At 47.1% G+C, this 22135-nt stretch overlaps 1 protein-coding gene across 8 annotated transcripts in view; it reads left to right on the forward strand.

Annotated features, from left to right (window-relative positions):
- Nucleotides 1-22135, forward strand: part of itprid2 (ITPR interacting domain containing 2) — a 208873-nt gene that overhangs the window by 178103 nt on the left and 8635 nt on the right. For all 8 annotated transcript variants that reach the window (XM_070875806.1, XM_070875805.1, XM_070875810.1 and 5 more), the window contains 4 exons: nucleotides 10257-10384; nucleotides 17536-17686; nucleotides 19020-19079; nucleotides 20683-21159. In XM_070875806.1, coding sequence (XP_070731907.1) covers nucleotides 10257-10384; nucleotides 17536-17686; nucleotides 19020-19079; nucleotides 20683-21159 — 816 coding nt within the window. The remainder of the gene's footprint in view (nucleotides 1-10256; nucleotides 10385-17535; nucleotides 17687-19019; nucleotides 19080-20682; nucleotides 21160-22135) is intronic.

A 22135-nucleotide genomic window follows, 5' to 3' on the forward strand; every position in this document is an offset into this window, starting at 1 on the left:
AGGTAAGGTCGGGGATCAACCCCATACCGCTTGGCCTCAGGGAGAACAGCCTGCGCCATGTGTTCTCCTTCCGCCGCCAGCTCTTTGTCCGGCTGGCGCGGGAAGAGACGACAGAGAGCAATTTTAATGTAGTGCACGAGGGGACTGCCTACCGCGTCTTTTGGATGTCGGACGGCGTGCGGTGCCATGCCTGAAGGGAGGTGGGGCACGTTCGCAAGAACTGCCCCGCCTCCAAAGCTACCAAACCACTGAGAGCGGACAAGGCTGGCGCCGCCACCACCCCTCCCCCTAGTAGCGTCCGCGTGCCGGGAGCTGTGGGTGCGCGGGCATCGTCGGGGGCCTTTGTTTTCACGGCCTCCGGCGGGGGGGAGGGAGAGCGTCCGGCCGGAAAGAAGGCGCGGAAGAAGGCGAAACACCTAGAGGCGGGTCCAATTAGTGCGCCAGACAAGCTGTTCACCGCGCTCGGCCCAACCCCGTCACCGGCGAGCGCGGGGTGCCCTGAGCCCGTGACTGAGCCCTTGACTAATACCGCAGAGGGGTTCGGGCGTGGGCAAGATAAGAAAAAGGGGGGAGTGGAGCGGGAGGCCTCGGCAGACACGGGTGTCTCCCTGTCTCCGTGCCCCCCCCAGGAAAAAAAGGAGGCGCCGCTCCAATGAGGCGGGGGGGGAAACAACATCCCTCCGCGGAGGAGTTGGTGCCCGCCGCGTGTCTCGCGTCCCCCACCGGCGCCCCCAAACTGCGCCGTAGGCACGAGAAATCTGTCCCCGGGGAGGGTGAGGCAGTCGAGGCTGCCCACCCGCTGCCTCCCGGGGACGGCGTGAAAGATCTGCCTGTCGTGTGGGGCCAGCGGAAGAATGCGTAGCTGCCGGGTCGAGCGTCCCGGGGACTGAGGCGGGCGGGGCCGAAAAGGCCGAACTTAAACCCGCCCAGCCAATATCCAACTTCCCCCGGGATTTGCTCGACTCGGCAGAAATACAAAGTATTAACACTTTTAATGAATCTGGACACGCTGGGCCGGGGGGTGGCGGCGGGGAGGGGGAGGAACACCCACCCTCGCCCCCTACTTTGGAGCTGGAGCGCTTGGAGGGCCTGGGGATTTTCTATGGCCGGGTCTCTCCTTGTTCCCCGGTTCCTGGGGCGGAGGAGGAACCCTTTCCGCTGTCGCTTCCCGACCCAGCACCAATTCTAAAAGAGCCCAGTGGGGACTCCTCTGCCAACGATCCTGGGGGTGGGATCGGGGCAGAGCCAGGGCCGGATGGAGCGGCTGGGCCGTTTGCCGTACCTCGTGCGGTCGACGGGCCGGCTGCTAGCGGCAACCTCCCGGAGGAGGATGGGGACTCGGTGGAGGACGCGGGTGAAGATCTCGAGTCCATCGCCAGTGAGGCAGTGGATCTCCTCGTGCCCGCCGCTGAGTCCCCCCCTCATTCCCGTAGAGGATCTCCGGGACTTTTTGGTCGAGAGCCAGGGTCGCCGCAACCGAGCCCATCTGGCCCGGGAAAGATGGTCCGAGCCGGGGCTGCTCATCGCTTCCGTCCGTGTCGCCGCTAAAACCATGGCCGCGGGCGGGCCCTTATCAAGGGCGCAAGGCCTTGAGCTGCGCCGGCTCAAAAAGTTCCTCGCTGGGCTGCTGAAGGAGTGGAGGTCAACAAAAGACTCCGCTCCCTCCCCCGCAATAGGTTAAGGTAGAGGTTGCACTATGCTTTTGCCATGAAGATAACCATAGCCAGCCTCAACATCAACAGCGGCAGAGGGGCACGTCGTAGATTTGACAATTTTTCGCTCCTGCGGGAGGGGAAATATGCGGTGTGCTTCCTGCAAGAAACCCACACCGTTCCGGGAGACAAAGCCACGTGGCTCCTGGAATGGCAAGGAGAGGTCGGCATGAGCCACCTCACTGCCACTTCTAGTGGGGTGGCCATCTTGCTGGGCCCGCATTTTCAGCCGGAGATCTTGGGGGTCGAGGAGCCCGTGCCAGGCTGCTTGCTGCACGTAACGGTTCGCCTGGGGGACGTGCCGCTCCATCTCGTAAACGTGTACGCCCCTCAGCCCGGCCCGCAGCAGGTGCGCTTCTTCGAAGAAGTGTCCGCTCTTTTTGGCTCCGTCGACGTCGGCGACTGCATTGTCCTCGGGGGGGATTTTAACTGCACCCTCGAGGCGAGGGACCGCTCCGGTGCCCCGCAGAGCATGACGGCGATGGAGAAGTTGAGGGACCTGGTCGGGTCCTTCGACTTGGTGGACGTCTGGTGAAATCTCCACCCCGACTCCAGCGCCTTTACTTGGGTGAGGCCTGGAGTTGGATGGTCTAGAGTCGACCGCCTTTACGTGTCTTGGGCGTAGGTTTCCTGCGTCCCGGCGGCCTCCATGCGGTCGGTGCCGTGTTCGGACCACCACCTGGTGTGGGCGGAGCTCGCTTCGCTCCGCGCGAGGACGGGGTCCGCGTACTGGCACTTTAACAACCGGCTGCTGGAGGACGAGCGGTTCCAGGACTCGTTCCGTCGATTCTGGTCCGACTGGAGAAGGAAGCAGGGGGGCTTCCCCTCCTTGAGGCTATGGTGGGATGTGGGCAAGGCTCACGTCCGCGTCTTCTGTCAAGAGCACGCGAGGGGGTCGACCAAGAGGCGGGCGGCCAGAGTCGGGCGCCTAGAAAAAGAGGTGCTCGACCTGGAATCCCGTCTCGGTCAAGTCGTCCAGGACCCGGCCCTGCGGACGGTGTACGAAGCGAAGAAGGCCGCGGTGAAGGACCTGCAGCTCGTCGGGTCCCGAGGCGCGTTCGTGAGGTCGCGGATCCGGTTCCTGCAGGATCTGGACCGCGGCTCCCCCTTCTTCTACTCGCTGGAAAAAAGGCAGAGTGTCCGTAAGCAGCTCTTGACGCTGCTGGCCGACGACGGCTCTCTCGTCTCGGATCCGGTGGGCGTCAACAACAGGGCCCATGAATATTACGGGGCTCTGTTCTCTCCGGATCCGTCCAGCGAGGAAGCGCGTAGAGTTTTGTCGGAGGACCTGCCGAAAGTCAGCCCGGAGGGCGGTGAAAATTTGGAAGCTCCGCTAAGCCTGGCGGAGCTGACCGGTGCCCTCGACCGGCTCTCGAGGGGAAAATCCCCGGGGCTGGACGGGCTGACCGTGGAGTTCCACAGGGCGTTCTGGGACGTCCTGGGGAGCGACTACGCGCGGGTCCTGGGGGAAAGTCTGGCGACCGGGGAGATGCCCCTCTCTTGGCGCAGGGCAGTCATCGTCCTGCTGCCTAAGAAGGGCGATCTCCGCCTCCTTAAGAACTGGCGCCCGGTCTCCCTCCTCAGCACGGACGACAAAATCTTCGCCAGGGCGATGTCTGCTCGCCTTGGCACCGTGCTGGACCACATGATCCACCCCGACCAGTCCGACACGGTCCCGGGTCGGACAATCCACGATAACATCCATCTGGTCCGGGACCTCATCCATCATTCCCAGGAGGCTGGTCTGTCGGTCGCCTTCCTATCTCTCGACCAAGAGAAGGCGTTCGACAGGGTGGATCACGACTATCTGCTCGGAACTCTGCGCGCTTTCGGGATCGGGACGCATTTCGTCGCCCGGATCCGACTTTTGTACGCCGCCGCGGAGTGTCTGATTAAGGTTAACGGGTCCTTGACGGCGCCCCTTCGCTTTAGGAGAGGGGTGCGCCAGGGATGCCCCATGTCCGGCCAGTTATATGCCATCTGCGTGGAGCCTTTCCTGCGCCTCCTGCGGACGAGGTTGACGGGACTGGCTCTGCAAGGGCCGGGCGTGGAGGTCGTCCTCTCGGCTTACGCCGATGACGTGCTCCTCGCGGTAGAGGATCCCGCTGACCTGCAGAGGATGCGTGAGTGCCAGGAGATTTACTCGGCTGCATCCTCCGCCAGAATCAACTGGGAAAAATGTTCCGGACTCCTGGTGGGTCAGTGGCGGGTGGACTCCCTGCCGGAGGAGCTCGGGCCTTTTGCCTGGAGCACGACCCATCTCCTCTATCTGGGAGTCTACCTTAGCCCCGACGAGGGAGCCTGGCCAGCGAACTGGCAGGAGCTGGAGGCCAAGGTCGCCGCTCGCCTAGGGCGCTGGACAGGACTGCTCCGAGTGCTGTCCTACAGGGGTCGAGCGCTAGTCATAAACCAGCTGGTGGCCGCAATGTTGTGGTACTGGCTGGTCACTTTGACCCCTCCCCCTGCGTTTGTCGCCAAGATACAGAAGAAGCTGGTGGACTTCTTCTGGAACAACAGGAAGCACTGGGTCTCTGCCGCGGTCTTGAGTCTCCCGCTTGAGGAAAGCGGTCAGTCGTTGGTGTGCGTCAGCGCCCAGCTCGCGACTTTCCGTCTTCAGACCCTGCAGAGATACCTTTACGTCGAGCCCCCTCCTAGGTGGTGTGCTCTGGCGACATATTTCTTCCGCCAGCAGCGCGACCTCAATTACGACACGCAGCTCCTGTTTGTGAACTTGGGGGGTGTCAGGACCGCCCTCCAGGAGCTGCCTGTCTTTTACAAGGAACTCATCAGGGTCTGGAACAAAGTCTCCACCAAGCGCAGCTCTCCGCCGGCTGGAGTGGCGGCCGTCCTGCAGGAGCCGCTGCTCGGGAATCCGTACCTCCACGACCGAGGTTTTATGTGGCGGTCGGAAAAGAGGGCTGTGGCTGGTGAGGTGACCAGGGTCAGGGACCTGCTCGATGGCGGAGGAGCGGGCTGGATGGCGCCAGGCACGCTGGCGCGGCGCCTAAATTCAGCCAACGTCTGCCGCGCGGCTGAAGCCATCGAGTCGCTAAAAACAGCTTTGGGCCCTGACTCCGTTAGGTGCATCGAGGAGGCTCAAGCACGTGGGGAGATCCTGTCCGAACTGACCCCCGTCCGGACGGAATTCCTCATCGGCGCCGAACCCCGGAACCTCCCTCGGGAGCCGGCGCCTCACAACTTGAGCCGCCTCGAGGAAATCCCCTCCGTGCCTTTCAGTTCCGCGCGGAGGGGTTTCCTGTACGGGCTGCTCCTGCACACTCTCAACTTTGCCATCCTCGCCGGCCGTCCGGATACGCCATGACGTACCATCTTGCCGTCTGGAGGAGGCGGGGGTCCCCGATGGAGGGCACTCTATGCGGGAGTCCTCCCACTATTCATCGGGGACTTGGCCTGGAGGGTGGTGCACGGTGCAGTGCCGTGCAACAAATTTTTAAGCCGGTTCACGGACTCCCAGGCCGCCTGCAATTTCTGCGGTCTGGAAGAGTCTGTGTTCCATGTTTTTATGGAATGCACGAGGTTGCAGCCCCTGTTTTATTATTTAAAGGGGCTGCTCCTGAAATTCTGGCTGCACTTCAGTCCCACTCTCCTGATCTTTGGGCACCGTGTGCGGAGGGGAGCGGGTAGGTCCGAAGGCCTCCTCGTAGGACTGCTCCTGGGCACGGCCACGGGTGCCATCAGCCGGTCCAGGCAGCGGGTTGTCGAGGGGGTCGTTCAACCTGACTGCCTGCCTCTCTTCCGCGCGTGCATCCGTGCCAGGGTGTCCTTGGAGATGGAGCACGCAGTGTCCACCGGTACGCTCGCGGCCTTCCGCGAGAGGTGGGCACCGGAGGGACTGGAGTGCATCGTCACGCCCGGCAACCAAATTTTAATTTGATTTTATGTTTTAAAGTTGAATTTGTTTTAATTGCCGGTGCTTTTAGTGTCCCCCTCCCCTTTTATAGGGGGCACTGGAGGAAAAAATTTGATTTTAGTGCCCAAAAAAAAAACCAAAAAAAAAGAAAAACACAAAAAAAACACAAAAAAGAAAAAAAAGGGCCTTGTAAATGTCTGGTGTGTCATCCAGGGCGGGTGGCACGGTTTAATGTTTGTTTTTTCAGGTAAACTCCAAAAGAGTTTCATGCACAAGGACCCCCAGGTCCCTCTGCACTGCAGCAAGTTGTAATTTCTCCCCATTCAAATAATATTCCCTTTTACTGTTTTTTTTTCCCAAGGTGGATGACCTCACACTTTCCGACATTGTATTCCATCTGCCAAACCTTAGCCCATTCGCTTAACCTATCTAAATCTCTTTGCAGCCTCTCGATGTCCTCTACACAACCCGCTTTCCCACTAATCTTTGTCATCTGCAAATTTTGTTACACTACACTCTGTCCCCTCTTCCAGGTCATCTATGTATATTGTAAACAGTTGTGGTTCTAGCACCGATCTCTGTGGCACACCACTAACCACCGATTTCCAACCCAAAAAGGACCCATTTATCCCGACTCTCTGCTTTCTGTTAGCCAGCCAATTCTCTATGCATGCTAATACATTTCCACTGACTCCGTGTACCTTTATCTTCTGCAGTAACCTTTTGTGTGGCACCTTATCGAATGCCTTTTGAAAATCTAAATACACCACATCCATTTGTACACCTCTATCCACCATGCTCGTTATATCCTCAAAGAATTCCAGTAAATTAGTTAAACATGATTTCCCCTTCATGAATCCATGCTGCATCTGCTTGATTGCACTATTCCTATTTAGATGTCCCGCTATTTCTTCCTTAATGATAGTTTCAAGCATTTTCCCCAATACAGATGTTAAACTAACCGGCCTGTAGTTACCTGCCTTTTGTCTGCCCCCTTTTTTAAACAGAGGCGTTACATTAGCTGCTTTCCAATCCGCTGGTACCTTCCCAGAGTCCAGAGAATTTTGGTAGATTATAACGAATGCATCTGCTATAACTTCCGCCATCTCTTTTAATACCCTGGGATGCATTTCATCAGGACCAGGGGACTTGTCTACCTTGAGTCCCATTAGCCTGTCCAGCACTACCTCCCTAGTGATAGTGATTGCCTCAAGGTCCTCCCTTCCCACATTCCTGTGACCAGCAATTTTTGGCATGGTTTTTGTGTCTTCCACTGTGAAGACCAAAGCAAAATAATTGTTTAAGGTCTCAGCCATTTCCACATTTCCCATTATTAAATCCCCCTTCTCATCTTCTAAGGGACCAACATTTACTTTAGTCACTCTTTTCCATTTTATATATCTGTAAAAGCTTTTACTATCCGTTTTTATGTTTTGCGCAAGTTTACCTTCGTAATCTATCTTTCCTTTCTTTATTGCTTTCTTAGTCATTCTTTGCTGTCGTTTAAAATTTTCCCAATCTTCTATTTTCCCACTAACTTTAGCCACCTTATACGCATTGGTTTTTAATTTGATACTCCTTTATTTCCTTGGTTATCCACGGCTGGTTATCCCTTCTCTTACCGCCCTTTTTCACTGGAATATATTTTTGTTGAGCACTATGAAAGAGCTCCTTAAAAGTCCTCCACTGATCCTCAATTGTGCCACCGTTTCGTCTGTGTTTCCAGTCTACTTTAGCCAACTCTGCCCTCATCCCACTGTAGTCCCCTTTGTTTAAGCATAGTACGCTCGTTTGAGACACTACTTCCTCACCCTCAATCTGTATTACAAATTCAACCATACTGTGATCACTCATTCCGAGAGGATCTTTTACTAGGAGATCGTTTATTATTCCTGTCTCATTACAAAGGACCAGATCTAAGATAGTTTGCTCCCTTGTAGGTTCTGTCACATACTGTTCTAAGAAACAATCCCGTATGCATTCTCTGAATTCCTCCTCCAGGCTACCCCGTGCTATTTGATTTGACCAATCGATATGTAGGTTAAAATCTCCCATGATTACTTTTTCACATGCCTCCATTATTCCCTTGATTATTGCCCACCCCACCGTGAAGTTATTATTTGGGGGCGTATAAACTACGCCCACCAATGACTTTTTCCCCTTACTATCTCTAATCTCCACCCACAATGATTCAACATTTTGTTCATTAGAGCCAATATCGTCTCTCACAACTGCTCTGATATCATCCTTTATTAACAAAGCTACCCCACCTCCTTTCCCTTCTTGTCTATCTTTCCGAATTGTCAGATACCCCTGTATGTTTAATTCTCAGTCTTGGCCACCCTGCAACCGCGTTTCTGTAATGGCCACCAAATCATACCCATTTGTAATGATTTGTGCCGTCAACTCATTTACTTTATTTCGAATGCTGCGTGCGTTTAGGTCGAGTGTTTTAATACTAGTTTTTAAACCATTATTTTTAGTTTTGACCCCTCCTGCAGCCCCTTTATATTCAGTGGCCCTTTTTGTTTTTTGCCTTGGGTTTCTCTGCCCTCCACTTTTACTCATCTCATTTCTGTCTTTTGCTTTTGTCTCCTTTTTGTTTCCCTCTGTCTCCCTGCATTGGTTCCCATCCCCCTGCCATATTAGTTTAACTCCTCCCCAACAGCACTAGCAAACACTCCCCCGAGGACATTGGTTCCGGTCCTGCCTCGGTGCAGACTGTCTGGTTTTTACTGGTCCCACATCCCCCAGAACCGGTTCCAATGCCCCAGGAATTTGAATCCCTCCCTGCTGCACCACTGCTCAAGCCACGTATTCATCTGAGCTATCCTGCGATTCCTATTCTGACTAGCATGTGGCACTGGTCGCAATCCTGAGATTACTACTTTTGAGGTCCTACGTTTTAATTTAGCTCCTAGAGATTTCCCATAAAACTGAATACCCAACGGGGCTTCAAGTTCTTTGTCTAAACTTGCCGATGAAGACCCACTTTGAAAGAGGGGTCTTCACAACCATTACATATCTTTTCTTGTTTATACGTTTTGAAGGCCAATCCATCCATCTGGACCCTCTTATCTCGTCTGGCCCTGTTCCCCCAAAGCGAAAGTCTCTTATCTCATCTTGCCTTGTTCACCCTGGTCCAGCCAGTCCATGTCTCAGGCACAACCTTGGGCTATTAAATCAGAGGCCCTGTGTTAGATCTGTCTGACTCCAGCCGGTCGTCATGGATACCCTTCTATTCTATGGGCTAGAATTTCGTAACAGCCCACCAGCGCACAATTGCTGCCCAAAAGACCACTAAGATTCCCAAGATTATCGCTGGCGAAAACTTCCTCCCCCAAAATGTTTTAAATCTGCCGAGTGAAAACCATAGGAGTTGCACCCCCAAACTGGGGCGAAAAGTGGAATTTCGGGTCAATCGGGCGGTTCTTAAAGAAAATAGCCAATAAATTTTAAAAATCACTAAAAATGTACCCCGAGGTTGCGAGTTGGGCCTAGCAGCAGAAAAACACTAAAAATAATTTTTCAAAAGACATCACATTAAAAAAAAATCAAAAGAACATTCTCCAGACCCTTTTAAACTAAATCACCACAACAGAATTTTAAAATAATGAGTATAAAAAACAATTACTAATCTTTTTCTTGAAGAGCTACTCACCTACCGCCCAGCTCCGCTGATCCTCGTGGGCGTTTTTTTTTATACGCGCCTACAGGTCACCGCTGAGCCAAATATCACGCCATGACGATCTGTGGATGGTGCACGGTGGCGGTCCGCTCCCCAGCGGTACCTCGAAACCGCCGGTGTAACTCGGGTAGGGAATTTTTTGTTCACCTGATTATTGCCCACAATGGCCAATACCACCCAGAAACCGGGCGGTAAGCCATGGAAATTCTTTTATACTAATTAACTTTTATTTGTCTTCACAGCCAGTTCTGTTAAACAAACTCCAAATTGTGTCGTAGCATTATAATTGGTTATGAGCAATAATGGAAGAAACTTAGGTTGGCCTTTATTAGCCAAATTAAAGACTAAGTCAAAATGTTACGCATTCTGTCATCCAACTCATTAAAAACACACACTCGATTCTAATGCAAGTCTTCCTAGGAAAGCAAAACTTAAGCATATAACATATTAACCCTTGACTTGTCTCGAGCAGAAACATACAATCATTTAAACACAGTTTTATTTTTAGGTATTCCTAATTTCTAAGAGGAATCTCTTTCCTTCAGAAATTAATTGTTGGAGATTAAAAAATGTAATTTAAAAAAAAATTTAATCTTTTTACTTTTCTGTCTCATTTTTCTCTCTCAATCCAATCCTTCTTTCCCTCTCTTTATTTCTCTTTCTGAACCTAATTTGACATTGAATTCACCCACACTAGTTTACACTTCCTTTTCAGTCCTTGTACTGTTTATTTCACAATCCTTCAATCTGATTGATTAAGGAGATACCCTGTTGGTTGCCCTTTTCACCCCAGTCCCAGGTGCCCTGTTTCCCTCGCTGCGCCATTATCAAATCGCACTTTAAGCAACTTTTAAAGCATAAACGTGCACAGACCAGTCTTAACCAGTGACAGATGCCATTAGATGCCCTGCTACAGCAAAATCTGGGCCAATGCAATTTGTTTGTAATCTTTTGTGAGAAGATAATTTTTAAAAACTTTTTTCAGACCACATATCAAGAGCTGCAGATAATGAGAAGGAATCTGAACTTTTTTCGAACACAGATGATGGACTTGGAACTCATTATGCTGAGGCAGCAAACTATGGTATACCAGCATTTGACTGATGAAGAGAGGTGAGATTTTAATAGCATTGGCATTCATTTTCAGTAGAGATACTTGTTCACTTCCACCTTTGCAATACTACATCTCCTCAATTATTTTTAAAAGATCCATGTAGTTTATAACGCTCAAAGCTAGCAAGTCGCCTCTCTACAAAACTGATTGTTCAATGCATTTTGAATGCCAAGAATTGTAAGATAGTCGAGGGGAACAGACAAAACTAAAGAGCTTTCTTATATTCACTAGTTTATTTTTTTTTAAAGCTAGTTGCATTTAATTGCTGTTTAGTAAGATAGACTCTTCATAAAGTGACATTGAAAGTTCACCAGACTCCAAGTTTCTTGTAGGTGATATAGTCAGTGTGGATCTTTGGAATATAATACTTATTCCATGAATAATGAATAATAATTCATTGAGTAAAATATAATGTTTGGGCGTAGGGTAGATTACAGGTGTAAAGGCTGAGTGCAGTGAGGGCTTGTACAGTCTGCTTCAAGATCCCATATTCCATTCTCAGTTTATTTTTTGAATGTGCCAATTTAATGTCTTATGAACCTGTATAAGGTAATCTCTCAATTGCCTGGTTTTAAGATGAAAATTCCTAGTTTAACCCAATCTTTCATCATGACTCATGCCACAAACCGCCTCTTTTATCAGCACCTTCTCCGGGGCTTTGAATATCTCTCATGTCTTCGTGATCAGACTGGACATACAATTCAGAGAGCTTTTTTTTGCTTTGTGTTTATATTTAATTCACTGACACTTTTTCAGGACTGCCCACCTATAAGAAATTATAGTCCTCTCTCTGACATGATTTCTGTTTTGAAGAGGGGGCTGAACCTGAAATGTTAGTTTGTGTGTTCTCTCCTCAGAAGCTGCCTGACCTGCTGAGTGTTTCCAGCATTTTCAGTTTTTGTTACAAAATTCAAGGGTGTGGTTTGATGACAGCACTCTGCAATTTAAGCATAATGTTTTCCAACTTGTACTTTACTGTTGGCTATATAGTTCAGCATTCTATTTGCTTTATTGATTGAGTGGGTCTGAGTCTACTAGGACCTCAAGGTGTCTTTCAACTTCATTCACAGTTATTTTAGACCATTCATTGGATAGTATCAGCCTTGCACTCTTGCCTCTGAGTTATTTAAATTAATTTAAAAATACCTCATTGGCTGTGAAGCACTTTGGGACATCCTGAGGATATGAAACACAGTATATAGGGCCCAAGTTTCGAGCCGCGCCTAGAACGGCGCAGTCCCGACCTGGACACCCGTTTTTCGCGCCATAAAGTGCGCCTAAAAAAATCCTCCGTATTCTCCACCTCCCTGCAGGTCCTCTGGCCCTCGGCGCAGTGCAGCAGGAGCTGTAGGGGGTGGAGCCAGGTCCCTGCGCTGAAAACAGTGCCGGTACCTCTGCACATGCGCGCTACAGTGAGCACGCAAGTGCAGTAGCTCCAGGCGCCCAAAACTGTGTGGGAGGGGCCCGAAGCACACAGCCCCTAGCCCTGGCCGAATGGCCTCACTGGGGCTGTGTGAATAAGGCTCCTCCCACGGCCAGCTCCTGCTTCCTCCCGACTCGACTCGACTCCTGCTTCCCGCCCCCTGGACCGGACCCGACACCTGCCCTGCCCCCGGACCGGACCCAACACCCGCGCCCCCCCCCACCCTGCCTTCGGACCGGACCCGACACCCGCCCCCGGACCGGACCCGACACCCGCTCCCCCCCCCGCCTCCGGACTGGATCCGACCTGACCCTCCCTCCCTCCCTCCCTCCCCCCGACCCGAACTGAACCGACCTCCCTCCCATCACCCCCTCCGACCCGACCCAACGCCACCTACCTGTAAATCTGGTGCTGGGGACGGGCCCTGCCCGAAGTCTCGGGCCCGGCCCGTTCAGCCTCCCTCCCCCTTCTCCTTTCCCCCCCCCCCCCAATCTCCTCCCCCCCCCCCCACCCAATAATCTCCTCCCCTCCCCCCCCCAATCTCCTTCTCTTCCCCCCCCCCAATCTCCTTCCCCCCCTCCCATCTCCTTTCTCCCCCTCCCATCTCCTTTTCGCCCCCCATCTCCTTTCTCCCCCTTCTCCCCTTTATCCCCTTCTCCCCCATCCCTCCCCGCTTCTCCCCCATTTCTCCCCTATCCCTCCCCCCTTCTCCCCCATCCCTCCTCCCCCCTTCTCTCCCTCTACCCCCGACCTCCCCCTCCCCTCGCTGTCAGAAACACAGACACTGACAAACAGAGAATGAGAGACACACAGGTAGACAGATAGAAACACTGACAGAGACACACTGAGGGGGGCATCCCAGCACGCTGTTGGAGGGCTCCCGGTGCTGCAGTCGGTAAGTAGAAAATGTTTTTTTATTTGATTTTTTAAAAAATTATTTCTTATTAATTTTTTTTGATTGATTTATTGGTTGATTTATTGATGTATTTATCATTTATTATTGATGATGGCTCTTTATTTGTAAAACTGAAGTGTTTAATGTTTGTAAACTTCCCTTTAAACACCCTCCCCCCCCACCCCCCACCATTCCCTACGCCTGATTTGTAACCTATGCCTGATTTTCTAATGTGTAGACAAGGTTTTTTCGAGCAATCTTCACTTACTCCATTCTAAGTTAGTTTGGAGTAAGTTTTCACTCACGAAACTTTGAAATCAGGCGTAAGTGGCCGGACACGCCCCCTTTTGAAAAAAAAAATTCTGTTCCAAGTGAAACTGTTCCAACTGACTAGAACTGGAGCAAACTAAATGTGGAGAATTCCGATTTCTAAGATACTCCGTTCTACACCAGTTGCTCCTAAAAATCAGGAGCAAATCATGTGGAAACTTGGCGCCATAAATGCAAGATATTCTTTCTATGCATGTTGCTTATATTTTCTTCCTACATGACTTGCCTTATAACTATTAAATTTAATCTGCTACTGTTACAGCAACTTAATATTTTGTTTAATTCTTGACTTGGCTCACAGGCTGCCACCTCTGCTTCAACAGCCCCTCCTAGTTTGTTGAATCTGTGAATTTGACTGGTTTGCATTCAGTTTTTGGTTATTAATGTATATTAAAAGCAGCAGGTGCATCAGCACTAATTTCTAGGCACTCCACCAGCACTTCTCCCCATCTTCACACAACCCCTCTAACGTTACCCATAGCTTCCTGTCCTTGAGCCAATGTAATATGCTTTGCTCTTTTTACTGTCTATCACCATTAATTGAAGCTTAAGTAGCTATTCTTTTAATACTTTGTCAAAAACGTTTTGGTATACAGTACCACACCCTGGGGCTTTCTGTAATTCATTTTGGATGTCACTATATAAAAAAAAAATCAAGTAGTCAGAATCTCCCCAGTTCTAAATCCATGTTGGCTATTTAGTAAGTTATCAGAGGGGTAATCAAGTTTATTCATGATGATTCCTTTATTTTGCCCAGTAGTGATATAAGGCTGATGGGTTTGTCGTTGCCTGTGTCTGTGTGGTCACCCTTTTTGAACATGGGCATCACATTCGCCTTTTCTAATCTAGCAGGATCTCCCCAACATTTATCGATTCTCCCAAGATTGTCAACCCTTACTCAGCAATTGACTCTTGTATAAATGCTGTTTTACCTGGAAATGTATTTGTTTTGCGTCTTTCTTTTGACCCATTCTAGCTTCTTTTCATTTTTATCAAAGTTGATTATTTTATTAGATTATGGAGAGCATGTTATTCAAGTCTTGCCGCGTGAGTGAGTACCTGGAGCAAGCAGTCCTGTAGTTATTAACTATTTTATGCTTATCCTCCATTTTAACCTTGTTACCATCTTTTAGGGCTCTCTTCTCTGACTGTCCTACTGTTGTACTGAAACAATTTTCTGTTATGTTTTGCACCTTTAGTTATTTCTATTTTCAGATATTTGCCTCTCTTGCCACCCATTAGAAAGGCCTCTGAATGTACTGTCCCGGTAGCCCATTCACTCCTCACTTGTTTTCTTCCTTATTCCACTTCCAATAGATATGTTTAGTCCAGAGTTACTAATTCTAACTATATTTAACCCTGTATGATCAACATTAGTTTAGTTGAGTCTTAAAAAATTATTTTAGTTAGAGAATTATTCATTTATGATTCAGTTGTTTTTACATTGTATTCCACTTACTTCGTTAGGAGCACGACGCATACGCAAATGTGTCATTCTGCCTTGGACAAAGTAGTCCTGCAATTCCCCTCTCTTTTCCCCCCCCCCCATCTCTCATTCCTGCTGTTAATCAATGGAAGAGTGAGAGGTGATGCATTCAGGAGACCTGATAACTGCATATAGATTGGGCTAAACAAATTGGTAGCAATACGGTGGAGGAGGATTTCCTGGAGTATATAAGGGATGGTTTTCTAGACCAATATGTCGAGGAACCAACTAGAGAGCTGGTCATCCTAGACTGGGTGTTGTGTAATGAGAGGATTAATTAGCAATCTTGTTATGCGAGGTGCCTTGGGGGAGAGTGACCATAATATGGTAGAATTCTTCATTAAGATGGAGAGTGACACTGTTAATTCAGAGACTAGGGTCCTGAACTTAAAGAAAGGTAACTTCGATGGTATGTGATGTGAATTGGCTAGGATAGACTGGCGAATGATACTTGAAGGGTTGACGGTGGATAGGCAATGGCAGACATTTAAAGATCACATGGATGAACTTCAACAATTGTACATCCCTGTCTGGTGTAAAAATAAAACGGGGAAGGTGGCTCAACCGTGGCTTACAAGGGAAATTAGGGATAGTATTAAATCCAAGAAAGAGGCATATAAATTGGCCAAAAAAAGCAGCAAACCTGAGAACTGGGAGAAATTTAGAATTCAGCAGAGGAGGACAAAGGGTTTAATTAGGAGGGGGAAAATAGAATATAAGCTTGCAGAGAACATAAAAATTGACTGCAAAAGCTTCTATAGATATGTGACGAATAAAAGATTAGTGAAGATAAATGTAGGTCCCTTACAGTCAGAATCAGGTGAATTTATAATGGGGAACAAAGAAATGGCAGACCAATTGAACCAAATACTTTGGTTCTGTCTTCACTAAGGAAGATACAAATAACCTTCCGGAAACACTAGGGGACCGAGGGTCTAACGAGAAGGAGGAACTAAAGAAAATTATTAGTCAGCAAATTGTGTTCGGAAAATTGATGAGATTGAAGGCCAATAAATCCCCAGGGCCTGATAGTCTGCATCCCAGAGTACTTAAGGAAGTGACCCTAGAAATAGTGGATGCATTGGTGATCATTTTCCAACATTCTATAGACTCTGGATCAGTTCCTATGGACTGGAGAGTAGCTAATGTAAACCCACTTTTTAAAAAAGGAGGGAGAGAGAAAACAGGGAATTGTAGACCGGTTAGCCTGATATCAGTGGTGGAGAAAATGGTGGAATCAATTATTAAAGATGTAATTGCAGCGCATTTAGAAAGCAGTGACAGGATCAGTCCAAGTCAGCATGGATTTATGAAAGGGGAATCATGCTTGACAAATCTTCTAGAACTTTTTGAGAATGTAACTAGTAGAGTGGACAAGGGGAGCCAGTGGATGTGGTGTATTTCGACTTTCAAAAGGCTTTTGACAAGGTCCCACACAAGAAATTAATGTGCAAAATTAAAACACATGGTATTGGGGGTAATGTATTGACATGGATAGAGAACAGATTGGCAGACAGGAAGCAAAGAGTCGGAATAAATGGGTCCTTTTCAGAATGGCAGGCAGTGACTAGTGGGGCATGGTTCAGTGCTGAGACCCCAGCTATTTACAATATAGATTAATGATTTAGACGAAGGAATTGAATGTAATATCTCCCAAGTTTGCAGATGACACTAAGCTGGGTGGCAGTGTGAGCTATGAAGAGGATGCCAAGAGGCTGCAGGGTGACTTGGACAGGTTCGGTGAGTGGGCAAATACATGGCAGATGCGGTATGATGTAGATAAATGTGAGGGTATCCATTTTGGTGGTAAAAACAGGAAGGCAGATTATTATCTGAATGGTGACAGATTAGTAAAAGGGGAGATGCAATGAGACCTGGGTGTCATGGTACATCAGTCATTGAAAGTTGGCATATAGGTACAGCAGGCGGTGAAGAAGGCAAATGGCATGTTGGCCTTCATAGCGAGAGGATTTGTTTATAGGAGCAGGGAGGTCTTACTACAGTTGTACAGGGCCTTGGTGAGGCCACACCTGGAATATTGTGTTCAGTTTGGTCTCCTAATCTGAGGAAGGACATTCTTGCTATTGAGGGAGTGCAGCGAAGGTTCACCAGATTGATGCCCGGGATGACAGGACTGATGTATGAAGAAAGACTGGATCGACTAGGCTTGTATTCAATGGAATTTAGAAGAATGAGAGGGGATCTCATAGAAACATATAAAATTCTGACGGGATTGGACAGTTTAGATGCAAGAACAATGTTCCCGATGTTGGGGACGTCCACAACCAGGGGTCACTGTCTAAGGATGAAGGGTAAGCCATTTAGGACTGAGATGAGGAGAAACTTCTTCACTCAAGAGAATTGTGAACCTGTGGAATTCTCTACCACAGAATGTTGTTGAGGCCAGTTCGTTAGATATATTCAAAAGGGAGTTAGATGAGGCCCTTACGGCTCAAGGGATCAAGGGGTATGGAGTGAAAGCAGGAATGGGGTACTGAAGTGCATGATCAGCCATGATCATATTGAATGGTGGTGCAGGCTCAAAGGGCCGAATGGCATACTCCTGCACCTATTTTCTATGTTTCTATGAAATAAGTCAATCTCAAATCATTACAAAAAGCCTGCAATCCAACATTCAGGTTGAATATTCTGTTCACCTTTTTTAAAAAAAAGTATCATCAATATATTATAAAGGCATTATGTGAAGTATTGTATTCAAAGCTGTCGTATATGAGCTGTTCATTTCTTTTAGAAATTGTGTAAATTCCGAATTCAATGAAGATGTCAAAATGGTTCGCTTGGATTTTACTGTTTCTTTGGATCTGACTTCATATCCAGAATTGTGTCTAAATCCAAACTGTGAACAATAGCTTGTTCGTAATCTGGTAATAGAGTTGTAAATCTACATTTTAAACCACGGCATATCTCATGTACTGAATCCTTGTAATGTAATTTAATGTGTGTGAAGAGCATTCTACGTGGAAAAGGCAGATCTAGAATTGTTTCTTGGTTGCAGGCAAGAGGCTGACCAACTGCAAAACCTTCGGAACTGTGTGCGTATGGAGCTGCAAGAGTTGGAACTGCAGCTGGAGGAACGATCATTCGCTCTGGAAGAGCAGCTCAAAGCCCCATACCAGTATCCCATGTTCAGACCTCCATCTCGTGCTGTGAGTTAAATAATCCTCCTCCAGATTACTGTTTTTGATGGCACAGTAAGACAAAGAATTTGTGTATATTTTCACGGGGATATTTTTGGTTAATTTTCTTTTTCCTGTAGTTTTATTTTTTTCTTCCTCGGCCGGGCCTGGCACCTTTGCGGCTGAGAGGGGGCATTTGCAGGGGCCATTTCCAGGCCACTACCATAGGCCCTTGTAATCAAAGAGTTGCCCAGATATCGTTCTCGCCTCGGATTTTATTCTGCTTGGAGATGCCATTGACTCTTCTTGGCATTTTCACACTCCGTGCAGCTCAATTTGGGAACTGAATGAGTGAGATTGCCCCTGCTAATGCCCAGTGACATTCCACACCACCACACTCGTATATTCTAAACGTTTCAATTTAACAGAACCAGTATAATGCTGCAGAGCTTTTACTGCTGGAAAAAATAAATTTTCCTCATGTTTAATTTTGTCAAAGGGCTACCAAAGACACTGCAGCTTTTAAGCTTTAGCACCACTAAAGGATATTTATAAAACTTTTTTGTGTCTTTTTAGCTTTTGTAATTGTAATATCTGCGTTCCACCTTCCTGATTGGTTAAGTCAGTGTTTTTCATTTTTCCAATTAGTTGTTTTCTGCTTTGCAGCAGATTAATATGAGGTGGGGGAGGGCTGGGGTGGGGGGGGCGAAGAGAGAAAGGAAGAAGTTTTTAGATTTAAAATGTAAAATAGAAAGGTTAGTAAGTTGTGTAGCATATTTCATTTCATTCATTTGTTTTTAATTTCCTTAATGGTAAACCATGGATTGAAACCACTTGAGCGCCCAAGACTAATGGGGTTTGAAATCTCTATCGACTTGAATATAGCATGCGGAAAATGAAAGTATTTAACAAAAATTCTTCCCCTGTTTAGTTCTTTCTCTAGACCGTTGTGTCTGAGTTCGTTCTTCTCACTTTCACACAACGCTTCGATGTCTCATTAAGTTTCTTCTCTTCTCTCTCGCTCTGGAGCATTCTCTCTCTCACAGGACTGTGCTTCTTTTCCTTCCCTCATGTCTTGCTGACCACTGCACATCCTGCACGCTTTTCCCAAGAGCTATCAGTATTAGAGAAAAATAAACGAGCAGTACTCTGGCTATAAAGGAAAGTTTTTAGAAAATTGAACTAGGTTAAAAGGAAAGGGGGATGTGTATGATGCTTGGAATTCCATGATTTTGTCCTCAAGCTAATAATTATTTTATTGACTTTAGAATTTGGTAGAACTGGAAAAGGCAGTCTATTTGCTGAATGGTATTTACATTCTACATATTTTAAAGTGCTAATTTTCTGTGCTTCTGTATTACAGGAGACATTCACTAATAACACAGATATCATGTCTTCCTCCTCTCTCAATGTAATGGAACCGGTAAGTGAGTTGGACTTCCCCTGAATGGTGACAAATACAAACTGCACTGAAGCACACAATTAGATGAAGCGGAAACCCACCTATCTCTAATATATTCGAAATATTAACTTATATGAAGTGTTTGCATGCAATGTGATTGGCTTCTTACTACATTTGTGAATTTATAACTTCCTGTGATCAACACTCTAGCTTGCACATTCTGCAATCGATCAAGTACTTTATTACCTGCATCACTGAATGCTACAATTTTCCATTAATCCTAGAGACTGCAGGTTGACTTAGACTCGAGCAAATGATGTCAATTATAGATTCCCAATATCTTTCTACATCCAGTGTTTTTATCTTCCATTATTTTACATAATAGCACACCTGAGAAAACGATTTAAATATATGCAGTGCTATCTTATTGATCAAAATGTTACTGAATGTCATGCGTTCGCCAAATGAGATGCACAAGGGTGTTTAGTCATGCTAATTATTTGTTGGATTATCAAGATTGCTGGGTAAGTACTTGTAAATGGTGGAAGTATGTCTTATTGGTCCTCTCTGTATGAAATAGATGAAAAATTGACATTCTAGATGTTGTAGTCTGAAGACATTGCGTTGACTAGTTTTATGTCAAAAGATTTATTGACCAGTTTCAGCATATCTGTTAACACAGCATTTTTTCAACATTTGTTATAACGGTCATTAGCAGGTGAGCTCAACACAAATAAAATTTCCTGACTTAGGTTAGCAACTAGTTCACATCAGGGGAAGTGCGACTAATTGGATAGCTCTTTCCAAGAGCCGGCACAGGCACAATGGGCCAAATGGCTTCCTTCTGTGCTGTAAGATTGTATAATTCTATTGTATTGGCCAAGCATGCAAGCAATAATTTTTTCTTCAGATTTTTAATTGTAACAAATTCCCCAATGTACTATTAATAGAGGATACCTGTCAGAGATTACAGACATGTAATGAGCTGAGTGGTGTAGATTTTATAATTGTCGAGCTCCTGAATTTAGTTCTGCTGTAAAATATATTTGAGCTAGATGTTGAGAGGAGCTGTGGAGCGATGAATATTTAAGTCACAAAAGGGAACTTAAAGTAAGAAAACAAAGTAAAACAGGTGATTTAAAATTAGCGTTTCTAAACTACTGATGCTTTGAGAAAATTTCCAACAGGACCATAAACCAACATAATAAATAGAAAACACAAGTCCAATTTTCTGCTGAACAACAGGAAGTATAAAGAGAGTCGACGTGTGCACAAATTCTTGTCTTAACAGTTGAAAGCTTTAGTTTCTTATTGTAAAGTAATGAATTAAAGCTGTAGCCATAACTACATTTTAGAGCAGCTGATGTGCTACAAGTATATCTCCCAGCTAATAGACTGCACGCATTTCTCAGTTTAGAGATTTTAAGTCATTGATATTTCTTTTCTATTTACCCATATTAAATTATGCATCCCATTACTGGTATTAAATGGCACAGATCAAATAGAATAAAAATTAAATTGTGCTTGTTCTTTCCTGTTGCGAGGAGGAAAATTTCAGCAATATATTATTTTCAGTACAACATGCTGTTACTGGTTTATCTATTTAATTTTTGTTTAAATCCAGGTGACTCAGCTTTTGAGGGAGCAGTCACATCTTCGATCTGAACTAGCGTTCTCTGAACCTTCAGGAGATGAATACGAGTACCCACAATCCTACTATACACCCTACACTAACTTAGAGTCAAATTCACGCTGTTCTAGCCCAGGCCAGATGCCGAGGTATTCAGCACCAAGCTCTTTGGGTCACAGTCATCAAGGTGTACCAAGCACCACTGCACAGCGTGGGAAACCAGCAAACCTAGCTACCTCATCACCACAAAGCAGACAAGTCTATCGTTCTTCAGTTATGCTGACTCCCTCACCACCTGCACGAGTTGACCAGGGAGAGCAGTTTACAGAAGACCGATTTTCATCAGGAATTCTGGACCTAACGACAGCAAGCCAAAAGTCTGAACTGACTGGAGCTACAGCAGCCCCTGTCTCTAAAGAAGCAAGAAGCAATATCATAGACCATCCAGAATTCCAAAATGTTCTGCAAGAGGTTAGTGATTATATGTACAAGACACCTGCTGTGCTAGTTGAGATCTGTAGCGTCAAGGTCTGGAGAGGTGCCACTTTTTGTAAACCACTTTCGCAACCCATGGGGCAGTGGTTTACCTTGCAGCCCAATAACCTCAATTAGTACATTTTAACTGTACCTTGGAACAGTATGCATTTTTAAACTGAAAACAGTTCTACTGATTCTATGCAGATCGTATGTGATGTCACTGAAAACTGTTATCCACTGACTGCAATTAATGAGCAACAGTGAAAACTCAGAACTGGTATCTCTTTAGCCAATTGTGCTTTGCATTTCAGTCAAAAAATATAATTTCAAAACTAATCTACCAAATATGCTGATGCTATTGATCGCCGTGGCATTACACGCAAGACGTCAAGACCATGTGCAGTATTCAGGTCAAGCAGGGTTTGAGGGACGGAAGGGGAGGAAAATGTGGAAAGGGGAGAGAAGTGGGGAAGAGGAAAGGGTGGAGGGTCGGATGGGGAGCAAGAGCAGGGAACCTACATGGGAGTGGTGGGCAGCAAATAATCTTAGCAGGGTGAGAGTTGCGCTTACAATATACTCCCCTCCCATTTGCTGGGCTGGGATATGATCTTGGCTGGCAGCGGGGCCTGTTGCTTTCCATTTTATAGGGCCCATATTTTTTCCTCGGTGTTTTGGTTTTTTTGGGACAATATTTACTGGGAAGGAGGAAGTTTGGCTTCTTGTTTATATCATCCGGGCAGGCAGGAGTGGAGTGGGCAGGGGGAGAGGGAGAGAAAGAGAGAGGGCTGATGCCAGAAGCATGAACAAAAAAGAGCTAGGGCATGATAATGGCAAATATGGCCAATGCTGGAGATGGCACTTTGGGAGACGCAAGTTCATTGAATCAGGCAGGAGAGTGAGGGAGTAGAATCTAGAAAGTGGGCAAGTAGGTGAGAACGAGGAAGGTGTGCAAATTGGCATCTAAGGTGCT

Source organism: Pristiophorus japonicus, chromosome 3, assembly GCF_044704955.1.
Source record: "Pristiophorus japonicus isolate sPriJap1 chromosome 3, sPriJap1.hap1, whole genome shotgun sequence".
Classification (NCBI taxonomy): domain Eukaryota; kingdom Metazoa; phylum Chordata; class Chondrichthyes; family Pristiophoridae; genus Pristiophorus; species Pristiophorus japonicus.